Genomic DNA, 13,999 nt, shown 5'->3' with positions numbered 1-13,999 from the left:
CTGGAGTTCATGGTCTCCATCTGTGTCTCATCATTTGCCTGCAAAGCTGTCTGCCACTCCACCCCTGAGGTACGTTGGCATTTAAAACATAATGAGAGCATGGAGGTAGAGGTCAAAGCTCTGTCAGGACAGGAGATATGCTTCTGCAAAGGAAAAGAGGACCAATTAAGTCACGTTAAATGTGTTGCACCTCCGTTAACTTATACCTCAATCCACAGAAAATATGACCTCATTATTTTATTCACAATTCTTTTGAAATCGGTCTTTTAGCAGGTGTTCATCATCAGGAATCACTTACCTCAAGACGGCGTCATGGCTCCACAGACACCATTCTCTCCACCCAACCATGAGGTACAGTAGGATGTCTACGGTTGAACACCACAGATCAATAATAAACTCCAAACGTGATGCACTCCAGATCAAAATAGATGATGGAGCGATTTTGTTTTAATTCATTCATTTCATTGACTTTACCCGTTACTCCATATCTTTATCATGGATAGATGACGTGCTCTCGTGTCCTCTTCTGTTACTACAGACTGTGAGTTACCCAAAAGGTCCAGAGGGAATCGCTGCTCCTCCAAACGACTTCCCCCCTCAATACAGTCCTGCTACCATTCCCTGAAACCTGCCCTGTGTCTCTCAGCATGGTCTCTCCCCTGCCCTGTGTCTCTCAGCATGGTCTCTCCCCTGCCCTGTGTCTCTCAGCATGGTCTCTCCCCTGCCCTGTGTCTCTCAGCATGGTCTCTCCCCTGCCCTGTGTCTCTCAGCATGGCTTCTCTCTCCTTGCTGATGATGATTGTAGAATAATAGGCTGGTAAAGTCCAGTCATGACATCATCACAGCTAGATCACTTGGACTGGAGACCAACCTCTTAAGCAGCGTTCAGTTTCTATGCTCCACATATCTGGAACAAACTTCCAGAGAACTGCAGGTTCTTTGCATTTTGTTTTATGACCTTTTATGTGTTGCACTTTGTCTTGATGCTTTTAATGTCTCATGTAAAGCACTTTGAATTGCCTTGTTGCTGAAATGTGCTCTACAAATAAACTTGCCTTGCCTAAAATGGATGGTTTTATTGGTGCCCCAACATCTTATGATTTCAGTGTGTTAAGACTGCAGGTTTATGGCTATGGCAGGTTTCTGGTCAGGTACTAGAAGACCAGGGCTATCGCCAGAGACGCCTTGCCCCACACTGCCTCAGGATCCCCATTAGAGACACATGAATGAGCCTCTAGTCTTCCTGGGGTCCCACAAAGTTAAAACAATACAATACAAAGTAATACAATACAATACAAACATACAATTAAAAGACAGAAGATAGTATAACAATGTTGGATGTATTCCAGATCTATGATTAACTATGTATGTGTCGTATGGGCTGTGTGTGTTAGTTTGTGGATGGATTGATTCCTCCCCATCAGCTTCATTCCTATTGGCTACTGTATTTCCTGGTACAGCTGCGACAGAAAAAAACCCCACAACATTGTAGAGTATACATTACATAATCTCTTGTGGCCAAAGATAACAAGACCAGAAGGCAAGTTTGTATTGCAAAAGTGCAAAAGTATTATAATGTCTTATAACCAGAACACAACATTATTAACTGAATTCAAACCAAATCCCACGTATACAGGTTAAGGTTGTGCACATGGTTGCATTATTCCAAAACGAAGCTCATCTCTCCCCCTGTCCCCTCCCTGTGGGATCGATGCAGGTCCTCAGGTCCTTGCGTATCTGTTTTGGTTTTGTCCCAAACGAGAAACCCTTCTGACCTTTGCCCTGGTATCAGGTATCAGATGAGCCTGGGTGTGGCTCATGATGATAGAGTGCAATCGTCAGGGTTCAACTCAGAGCAGCCAGAGTTCAGCTTTCGTTTCTTGTATCAAAATCTAATAAGATATAAGATAATCACTTTTAATCAACATAATCAAAATCAATGTTTATGAGCTGATCAATAAAAAATAATCACAACAGTACGAGTGAGATATGTTGGTCTCACTGCAAAGTGCGTTTCTCCGTGGGCCAAGTAGCGTTGTCAGAATCTCCACTTTTTTCTGTTTGTTGGTGAAGTGACTGCATCCCTCACTGGCTCTACTATGATCATAATACCTTCACGATTAACCTTTTTAAAAGCTCTATCATTTAATGTCTCCAAAAACATTGATGCATTTATGAAGCGGATTGGCAGGCATGTTGGATCGCTTGTGACTAGGTCTTAGTGACTTAGAATAGAAGTCCTCTTGACTGCCTCTAGCTTCTCCCAAACTTAGGAGCTGTTTTTAGCTCTCAAACCCTTTGTGAAAAATGTTGAAGTCCTGAAACTAGGAATGACACAGCCATTATTTTTTGGAGTTGCTCCTAAATCTAGGAGTTAGGACCAACTTTTAGCATTAAAATGTTTTGTGAATACCAGCCTTGATTGCTAATCATCCATCTATCAAGTCCACCTGTGTAAATAGCACTGTATTATTATTTAGCACCTGGCATTAAATCCTTTTCTTTAAATGGCACTTTGCATGTTGGTCTGAGAATTCTTTTGAGCACCACACTTATTGTTACGGTTGGTTCCATCTAGTGGTAGTATGCAGGCTGTGTTGCATTTCTCCCTTACGCCCTCGTCTACATCTGAGGGAGGAGGCAACATGATTCAAATTTCAGTTAAGAATTTAAAGAACCATTGCCACAGACCAATTCCACTTGAGTGATAGCAGCCCACCTCACAGTGTCACAATATCAGGACATTCTGATGTGGCATTTCAAAATATATGTCCTCTAAAATGGCATAAATGAGCTAACTTTCCTCAAATTTCTGATTAGAATTGAAAGGAAACCGCCCAAAGTCCAAATCCACTTCCGAGTTGTAGCAGACCACCCCAGAGTGTCACTCAGACACTAGCAGGGCATTCTGCTGCGGCTTTTCAAAATAAAAGCCCTTTAAAATCCCATGAATGAGTTATTTTACTCAAATTTCAGATAAGAATGTAAAGGAAACCATAATCCAAGACCATTTCCACTTGTGGTAGCAGACCATGTCAGAGTGTTACACAGACACCTTCAGAACATTCTGATGTGACATTTCAAAACAAAATCCCTCTAAAATCTTATAAACAAGCTTTTCTCAATTTTCAGATTAGGGTTTAAAGGAAACCACCCATAATCCAAGACCAATTACACTTCAGAGTGGTAGCAGACCACCACAGAGTGTCACTCAGACACTATCAGGACATTCTTGATTTGGCATTTCAAAATAAAGGCCCTGCAGTCTTAACACACTGATAAAATGCCATGTAGTGGGGCGGCACATAGCTCGGGAGGTAGGTATATATGGCTAAAAATAGTGATTGCCATATTATAATAAGCCCTCCCAGTTTACAACATGGAAATGCCCGAGTGAACCTCATATTGTAGTTTGTAAATATACCTAACCTAACCTACGCATTAAAAACAAGTTTCAAGGTATTGAACGGCGCCGAGTGAAAGCCGTCCGTGCCACCTAGAGCGAAGCTGCATCTGCTCGCTGCTGTTGTGGTATTTTTAAAAAGCGGTTGAGACGGGGGTTCCTTCAGGCTTGGTATTCTCTGGACCGCAAGGCATGCTGGGTATGCAGGCCCCTTGGCTCCCTCCATGGAGGCCGCCATGTTGAATTCAATGTAATTGTATTGATTTGGTTGCAACCTCACCACTAGATAGCGCTGAAAACTACACACTGCATCTTTAATCTGAGTTTGGGAAAATACATACAGTATAGGAGGGGGGAGGGGGGGGGGGGGTAATAATATATACATCATGAATTAATGTGAAGTTACAAAGATACCACTAAGTGCGCCAAAACTATCTCCACCAATAGTCATAACGCTTCCTATCAAGAATATTATCATTCAACATGATTTTTGTGTGAGATGCTTTCAATGAGTGGCCCTTGATTGAAACTGATGATGCATTAGCAATCCTATTGACTAAAACTAACTAATCTCTACCCGAATGCTGCTGACAACTTGTCTTCACTTAAAAATAGATAAAAGTTCTAGTTGTGTCTTTTGATAGCTTACAGTAGCCTACTACATACTGTACATTTGCACTAGAGGGCAGTTTTATGATGAGGTAACTTGCGGTTTGCTTCTCCCTAAGCACTACAATTGAAAACATTTTCAAGTACTTTAAAGCAACATCAATCTGATAAAGTGACGACAGTACGACAGTGCACTTACTCACAGAGCCTGTGGGGGCGCAGTTCTGAGAGAACCCGAGAAAACGTTATGTATTGCTTGAAGCTCAGTTTTTTTATACTGAAAATAATGAAATTAAATGAAATGTGGCACACAGTAGGTCAGTTCCGTTGGTGTGTCCTGTCATTACAAGGCTGTGAATGGCGATCTTGAGGAGAACAGCTGTTGAACGCTGTGGACGATGAGCGGCGGCCTTCTTTGGTTGCTGCCCACATTCCCTTTGTCAGCAGCAGGCAGCGTGTCCCAGGGGTCCTCAACACAATCACACGCACGCCGGGGTCAGGGGTCAGGCCCCCACGCCTCGCCAAATGAGATTGGGATAAGCTGCAGCACACACTGATGGAATTCTTGATGGGATTTTTCTCCAAGCTGCTTGGACTCCATATAGATACCAAGGCACATATCTTATATATATATATACAGTATATATCTGGTACATATGTGGGATATATATATATATATATATATATTATCCTATTGTATAATTATATTTATACTTGACTGACTGAATGTATGTCGGTACATCTTATCCTATTCTATTCTATACTGCACTGTCACTGAGTTTATGGATGTATATAGTCCCTGATACCCCCTCTTTATGGATGTATATAGTCCCTGATACCCCCTCTTTATGGATGTATATAGTCCCTGATACCCCCTCTTTATGGATGTATATAGTCCCTGATACCCCCTCTTTATGGATGTATATAGTCTCTGATACCCCCTCTTTATGGATGTATATAGTCCCTGATACCCCCTCTTTATGGATGTATATAGTCCCTGATACCCCCTCTTTATGGATGTCCCTGATACCCCCTCTTTATGGATGTATATAGTCCCTCATACCCCCTCTTTATGGATGTATATAGTCCCTGATACCCCCTCTTTATGGATGTATATAGTCCCTGATACCCCCTCTTTATGGATGTATATAGTCCCTGATACCCCCTCTTTATGGATGTATATAGTCCCTGATACCCCCTCTTTATGGATGTATATAGTCCCTGATACCCCCTCTTTATGGATGTATATAGTCCCTGATACCCCCTCTTTATGGATGTATATAGTCTCTGATACCCCCTCTTTATGGATGTATATAGTCCCTGATACCCCCTCTTTATGGATGTATATAGTCCCTGATACCCCCTCTTTATGGATGTATATAGTCTGATACCCCCTCTTTATGGATGTATATAGTCCCTGATACCCCCTCTTTATGGATGTATATAGTCCCTGATACCCCCTCTTTATGGATGTATATAGTCCCTGATACCCCCTCTTTATGGATGTATATAGTCCCTGATACCCCCTCTTTATGGATGTATATAGTCCCTGATACCCCCTCTTTATGGATGTATATAGTCCCTGATACCCCCTCTTTATGGATGTATATAGTCTCTGATACCCCCTCTTTATGGATGTATATAGTCCCTGATACCCCCTCTTTATGGATGTATATAGTCTGATACCCCCTCTTTATGGATGTATATAGTCCCTGATACCCCCTCTTTATGGATGTATATAGTCTGATACCCCCTCTTTATGGATGTATATAGTCCCTGATACCCCCTCTTTATGGATGTATATAGTCCCTGATACCCCCTCTTTATGGATGTATATAGTCCCTGATACCCCCTCTTTATGGATGTATATAGTCTGATACCCCCTCTTTATGGATGTATATAGTCCCTGATACCCCCTCTTTATGGATGTATATAGTCCCTGATACCCCCTCTTTATGGATGTATATAGTCCCTGATACCCCCTCTTTATGGATGTATATAGTCTCTGATACCCCCTCTTTATGGATGTATATAGTCCCTGATACCCCCTCTTTATGGATGTATATAGTCCCTGATACCCCCTCTTTATGGATGTATATAGTCCTTGATACCCCCTCTTTATGGATGTATATAGTCCCTGATACCCCCTCTTTATGGATGTATATAGTCCCTGATACCCCCTCTTTATGGATGTATATAGTCTCTGATACCCCCTCTTTATGGATGTATATAGTCCCTGATACCCCCTCTTTATGGATGTATATAGTCTGATACCCCCTCTTTATGGATGTATATAGTCCCTGATACCCCCTCTTTATGGATGTATATAGTCTGATACCCCCTCTTTATGGATGTATATAGTCCCTGATACCCCCTCTTTATGGATGTATATAGTCCCTGATACCCCCTCTTTATGGATGTATATAGTCCCTGATACCCCCTCTTTATGGATGTATATAGTCCCTGATACCCCCTCTTTATGGATGTATATAGTCTGATACCCCCTCTTTATGGATGTATATAGTCCCTGATACCCCCTCTTTATGGATGTATATAGTCCCTGATACCCCCTCTTTATGGATGTATATAGTCCCTGATACCCCCTCTTTATGGATGTATATAGTCTCTGATACCCCCTCTTTATGGATGTATATAGTCCCTGATACCCCCTCTTTATGGATGTATATAGTCCCTGATACCCCCTCTTTATGGATGTATATAGTCCTTGATACCCCCTCTTTATGGATGTATATAGTCCCTGATACCCCCTCTTTATGGATGTATATAGTCCCTGATACCCCCTCTTTATGGATGTATATAGTCCTTGATACCCCCTCTTTATGGATGTATATAGTCCCTGATACCCCCTCTTTATGGATGTATATAGTCTCTGATACCCCCTCTTTATGGATGTATATAGTCTCTGATACCCCCTCTTTATGGATGTATATAGTCCCTGATACCCCCTCTTTATGGATGTATATAGTCCCTGATACCCCCTCTTTATGGATGTATATAGTCCCTGATACCCCCTCTTTATGGATGTATATAGTCTCTGATATCCCCTCTTTATGGATGTATATAGTCCCTGATACCCCCTCTTTATGCTGCTACCCCCCCTCCTTCTTTTCTTTCCAACCCTTCTATACTTTTCTGCTGAAATGCCAAATTTTCCCCTGAGGGATCATCAGTCAGTCAGTCAGTCAGTCAGTCAGTCAGTCAGTCAGTCTGTCTGTCTGTCTGTCTGTCTGTCTGTCTGTCTGTCTGTCTGTCTGTCTGTCTGACTATCTATCTATCTACTGTAATCTATCTAATTTATGTAAGGCCACATGTCCGTCTGGTGTCTGACAACTGAGACAAACTGTGACAACCTTCATTTCACGGACTTTGTTATGAATGAGTGTTGCAATATGCCGGAATGACATGTTGGCGCTACATCAAATTTGCATACAGAGAGGTTTGTGACGGTTAAAAAGAGATGATTAGAGAGAAGCATTGTGCAGCTCTGCTCTGTCTGGGGAAATGTGGGAATAATAACCAATGGGAACGTGTTATTCCCTTCTGGCTGGTTATGGTATCCCAGCATGCCCTTTTGCAACGTCATACTACAGATTGCTGCTGCCTAATTGATTTTCATCATAGCTCCTACTCATCACGGCTGCAAGGAGTGTTGCGAGTCCCCAAGGCAAGGTATGGATGGGCCTGTGTGCAAATGAATGTTACACAACACAGCTTTCAACTCTTCAGACTGATCTCACTCATCTAATACCTGATATAATCACGCTTGAGAAGAGTACTGCATCCTTCAAGATTTTGAAGGCAAATGGCGAGTCATGTCAGTTGATTGACATTGCGTCAGTGAGAAAGGCTCGTTCTCACATCCCCGATGTTTGTGAAGGCAGCACCCATACCTGTCCTAGTCACTCATACATTATTAATGAATGAGCTTGATATACGTTGCAATCATAAATCAATCTCTAGGTTATGATTTGGTGCAGATTCAGAGTGAAAATATTTAATACATTGCTATGCACAGCCATGCTGTGTCATAAAATTGCATGTCCCCTTTTCAGTTGAAATGATGCCATTTCAAACTGCTCCTTGTGGTGTTGCTGACATTTTAAAACGGTGGTGTTGGTGTGTATTTTGTTTAGCAAAGTAAAGAGATATGTTGAGTTCACTGCAGCCTGAAGCAAATGCTTTGTCTTCATGTCATGAAGACATGTCATGACATGTCATGACATGACATGAAACACTGGTCATGGTGTCTTTTTGCGATCAAGAGGTTCTTGGTCATTCAGCATGATAGTCAGCAGCACAACCACATTTTGAACCTATTTGGTCATAATTTTAGCTATTTCTTTTTGTTTGTTTTTATATATATTTTTGTAATATTATAAATTTGCAGCTATATGGTTTATAAGAGATCAATGACAAGAGCTATACAACAATACAATATGTAGACAATACATGCATATTGGCCTACATGTACAGTATACACACCCATATTTTCTATATCCATTACATCATGACTGAACAACTGAACAAGGCAATCATTATTATATCTGCTGGTTATTATACAGTAATTTACTTTATGGTTGAGGAACACATGAACACAAAACCAATATTTATTCCACAATTAAATTACAATCAAGTTCAAACAAGAAAAATAGATTACATATTAGAATTTACTTTCCTAACAACCATACAAAAATATGTCTTTTATTTATCATATACTTCAAGTAACCTACATACAGTGAAATTGATAGGTCAGTACCAAACCTTGAAGCACTTAAGCAGATTAATTAGTTAACGATATAGGTCAAACCAACGTGAAACAGGCAGTCACATTGTTAGCATAAAAAACATTTTCACAATGTTTTGCGCTCAAATATTAACTTACACATTTATATCAACATGTCCGTAGCTTACAGTCGCAGCTCACTCTCCCGTTTGGCAGAGCAGCATGTTTGGGCTGTATGCTCTCAGAAATGCTTCAGATTGCTTTCACTGCAAATTTGTAAGATTAACTTCACATTCACCAAAGTTGAGTGAAATCATTGACATTGCAATACAACCTCTATTGCACGTAGACATCATAAAACGAATGAGTTGTGATGTTATATTATGTACAGAGTATGTGCTAGGAGCTCTTTTCCTATAGAATGTCACAGCACCAATGTGCGCTTACTCGGGGTTAAATCCTCTATAAGCCCTCTTAAAGTATTCATCCATTCAAATGTAAATAAACATGTTCTCATTAGATTTCTTTGGACGAATTGCAATTCAGTTCACATCTAAAATCAATTTTGTGTAACACTAACACAATCATTTCATACAAGTTCAATGTACACATTCAATGTCACACTAATGAATGTGTTCCAGGTAGCGGTCAGGGTAGCTGAGGCTTGTGACACAACAGCAACGTCTTTGCAGTACATACTGTCAGCTGGAGTGTTTCAAAAAGTAAAGGCAACTTGATTAATAAATACACAATGTAGACAAAAGTATTGGGCCACCTACTGTACACATTACATCTACAGGAGCTTTTATGATATCCCATTCTAAACTCATCGGGTCGTCCACAGACCCATTATAGATATGAATATGGAGTTGATCCCCCCTTTGCAGCTATAACAGCGTCCACTCTTCTGGGAAGGCTTTCTACAGGATTTTGGAGCGTGTTTGTGTGTTTGCCCGTTCATCCAGAAGAGCCTCTGTGAGGTCCGACACTGATGTTGGACTAGAGGGCCTAGCTCGCCATCTCCATTCTAGTTCATCCCAAAGGTGTTGGAGTCGGGGGCTCTGTGTGGGTCAGTCAAATTCCTCCACACCAACCTCACCCAACCACACCTTTAAGGACCTTGCTTTGTGCACTGGGGCACAGTCATGCAGGAACAGAAAAGGGCCTTCCCTAAACTGTTCCCACAAAGTTGGAAGCATAGAATTGTCCAAAATGTCTTAAGATGAAACATTAACATGTCCTTTCCCTGTAGCTATGGGATGTTATATGCCTGAGGCAACGGGACTGAATGAAACACCTGAATTTAATGAATAAGAGGTGTGTCCCAACACTTTTGTCCATATAGTGTATATGAAGGAAAATTAAACAGTAATAAATACTCATACCGCCTTCTGACTTCAAGCATATTGATGATACATTCATGCATACAGTACATGTGCAAATACATACTGTACAGTAGTGTTGTACTGTAGTACTCGAGACTGGTCTCTGTCTTTTTGAAGGTCTCAGTCTCGTCTCGGAATCGGACACATTTTGACTCAATCTTCTCTCGGTCTCAGACACAGAGGACTCAGGGTTTTATTTCAAGACCACAGCTGTGAGAACGCCTGTGCATCGTCTCATTTATTTGTTAACATCATTACTGTGATTGGATGTAAAACTTCCCGCTTCAAAAGCAACCCATAACCTGTCACTAATTTGAAAATATGTAACGGTTGTGTCATCAACCCGCCTCCCGCGCTCAATCTAATAAGCATGTCGGCAAATGAATTAGTAAAAACAAAACAAAAAACACAAAGCAGTGTGTAAAAACTGTGTTACTACACTTACAGTAACTGACATGACCACATCCAACTTTTATCGTCATTTAGAAAGGAAGCATAAAGAAAAGTAAGCTCGCACAAAACAAGATGCAGCACTGTAAGAATAGCAGGCGTGGTTATTCTTACGGCTGCCGTAATTGTGAGGCCATAGAGGGGGCACTGTTAGAATGGGGGGCACTGTGTGTGTGTGTGTGTGTGTGTGTGTGTGTGTGTGTGTGTATGTATTCTTCATTTGGTAAAGAAGAGTGTGGTATGTTGGTTATGCTGGGAGTGTTTTGCCAAAAACAAAATCTTTTAACGTCACCAAAATCCCAGGGTCCCAGGCCTGGTCTTGGCTCCGTCTCGAATTAGGTAGTCTTGACTACAACACTACTGTACAGTACATAGATCATAATGCATACACTATAGTGTGCACACATAAATGTACAAAATTATATAAATAAATATACAAACTAATGAATAAACAAATAAATACACAGATGCATAAATACATATATGAATAAGTAATTAAACCAATACACACATACATAAATAGATAAATTAATCATAGCAATGTGTTAAATCTAGAGGATTGATTAGTTACATGGAAACTCAAAGAACTCCTGGGGAGACATCATATGAAATGCAGCAGCAACCTGTTATATAGGTACATATGTTATATAGGTACATACTACCATCAACAGGACAATATTTCAAGGTTTTGTCTTCTGAGCAGTGAACACTTCAGTGTGAAATAAGAAGTATTACATATTATGTGATAAATAAGGGTCTGCTAACACCTAAAATACTTATTTGCTAACACTAGACTGCTTTTGTGTTCTATAGATTATAATACATTGATTTCAGAGGGCAAAATGTCATATTTTGCATACTCAACAACAGTTGACACAACATTGGTGCAAGTCTTGCAGGTATAAACATCTAAAAACCAAGATTTCTATTTTATTTTCTATTTAATATAAATTGTAATATCACCATAATACTGTATATAGATCAACTGTGAGGAAATGAAAAACCTTAGCTAATACATTATCACCAGAGTTATGTAATCCAGCTTTCTGTGAAGCCACTGGAAGGAAACACATTCAACTAAAATAGGTCACCCAAAAACTGAGCTGTGCTCGACTTAGAAAAAGACGAATTTAGAACATGTTTAAGTAACACAGGTCATGAACTAAGATCGGGTACCCAGAAAGACCAGGAGTAGCCTTCCCACCAGCAAGCCTTCCCACAACACACCATGTCCTCGGATGTCCCACCAGGTCCCGTAGGCTCAGTCCCCATTCGACTCAATGACCTTCTCAGTCAGGATCTCCTGGAAGGTGGAGAGCTGCTTCATCTGCTCCGTCTGCATGGAGTGTCTCCGTATCAGCTTCTTCTTCATCTTGAAATCTGGGCCCCTTTTGGGTGAAGCAGGTGCCATTGGGACCAGGATCTTGGGACCGGAGTGGACCGGGGATGCAGGCTTCCCGTTAGCCCGGATGTCCGGGATGGGCCTCTGGGGGTTGACGTTGAGCGGAGGCAGGAAGCCGGGTCGGGTGTGTGAGATGTGGTCCAGGAGTAACGTCCCAGAGCCCCTGCGTTCCAGCAGGCCAGGGGGACGCCTGCGCATGGTTATGGGGGAGACCGAGTTGGGGATACTCTCCAAAGACTCCCGGGAAGAGCTAGTGAGCAGGGAGAGGGGCGAGGCGTTGTACTTCCTTCGTTCCACCGACACCCGGCCCGAGTCTGGAGATCCGGGACTAGACTCGGGACACAGGTGGGTGTCCGACTCGTAGTGCTCCATCCGGGTGAGTTTGGGGTGGGCCAGTGCGGCTCTCGCTGCTGCCGCTGCCGGCGCCGGACTGCTGCCAGTCTCCTGGGATTCCGGCGCCGTGTTCCTTCTGTACAGGATCTGGTGCTGCTGGACCTTGTCGGCCCAAGATGAGCTGCAGAAAGCGGCACAGTCCTCGGAGCAAGAGCGATCGATCAGTTTGGGCGAGCAGGGATCATGGGTCTCAATGCTGTGCCTGCGCGACAAGAGAGGCCTACCGGGGCCCGAGATGGACAGACCGTTCACCTCTGTGACAAGTCTGCCGACCCCACCGCCTTCCGCCTCCTCCAGACCGCCGCGCACCCTGTCTTGGGGGACACCACCGAGCATCGAGGGCGCCACCAGTCCCCAGGGCTCCGAGTTCAGTCTCTTCAGGAGTTTGCGCGGGGCCGAAGGTCGAGCCAGGGGTAAGGGCAACGCCGACGTCAGGGCAAAACTAAAGATTCCCACCTCCTCCTCTGCTTTTTCCACCGCAGGGGAGTTGGAGGTGCGGATCTCCACCTCGGAGGGCGACATGCACGGCCTGTCCACCACACCTGGCGAGGGCGGAGAGTTGAGGTACTGCTTGGTCTTCTTGGTACCTGAGGGTGATGTATCCGAGGTGATGATGATCACCTCCTTGCCCTTGGCCTTGCACGCATCCAGAAGGACCTGCAGGGTGTCCCGGTCGCCCCGGTTGATGGCGTGGACCAGGGCGGAAGACCCGGAGTAGTCCTTGAGGCTGGGATCGGCTCCGTTTTCCAGGAGCAGTGACACAACCTCCTTCCCTGCCTCTTTGGCGCAGGCGTGCATCAAGGAGGTCAGTCCAGCCTTGTCAGGGATGTTGGGATCGGCGCCTTTCTCCAGGAGGTAGCGCACCATCCTCTGCCGGGCCAGGGGGTCGTCGTAAGCGGCTATGCAGGCGGCCGAGATGGGAGTCTCGCCCCGTTCGTTGCCCTCGTTGATGTAGGCGCCCCCTTCCAGGAGCAGACGGGCCAGTCGCAGCTTGCCCTGGAACACGGCTTTGAGGAGGGCGCTCCCCTCAGGGTGGAGGGGGCCTCCATCTCCCATAGTGCTTCCTGGAGCTCCCTGCCTCCTCCACTTAAGTTAGCTTAGCATTGGCTGAGCATCCTGTACAAGAGGCTGGACAACCTACAGTATGGGCCCAAAAAAAGAGATCCAATAATTAGTGCAGACAAATGAACCTCAGACAATTCTTTAAGAGCTCAACAGAAACATAACATGTTAAAGACCAATTTGTCAGTTGAGAGTACAGTATTAGAGGACACTTGACAATTGGTTGAAGATAAACTAAATTCATAATGAATTAAAATTCAATAGGCTACAGTGTCTTAAGACCTCTGTTTGTCAGCAGTTGTCTTCATACAGTTTATCTATCTAACAGAGGTCTGAATTCAGTTTATCTTCAACCAATTCAACCAAAAGTCAAGTGTCTTCTAATATTATTTCTCTGCTGATCATTGTAGCTATGATGGGCTGCATAAACAGGATGGTCGACCATCTTCTATTAGATGGTTGCCATGGTGCTACTCTCGGTTCAATCCGTATCTGGTGAGGGGGGGGGGGGGGGGGTGGAAGCATTTCTCAAACCAGGCCAGGTCCAGCCT

At 43.2% G+C, this 13,999-nt stretch overlaps 1 protein-coding gene across 1 annotated transcript; it reads right to left on the bottom strand.

Annotated features, from left to right (window-relative positions):
- Positions 1 to 11,852: 11,852 nt before the first annotated feature.
- On the bottom strand, positions 11,853 to 13,442 carry ankrd34a (ankyrin repeat domain 34A; the record flags this gene model as incomplete). The annotated part of the gene is made up of 1 exon (XM_084441773.1): positions 11,853 to 13,442. One exon carries the CDS (start codon positions 13,440 to 13,442, stop codon positions 11,853 to 11,855), a length of 1,590 nt encoding a protein of 529 aa, XP_084297899.1.
- Positions 13,443 to 13,999: the final 557 nt, after the last annotated feature.

Source organism: Borostomias antarcticus (genome assembly GCF_949987555.1).
Source record: "Borostomias antarcticus genome assembly, chromosome: 8".
Lineage (NCBI taxonomy): Eukaryota > Metazoa > Chordata > Actinopteri > Stomiiformes > Stomiidae > Borostomias > Borostomias antarcticus.
This window is presented reverse-complemented; position numbering and strand designations above follow the sequence as displayed.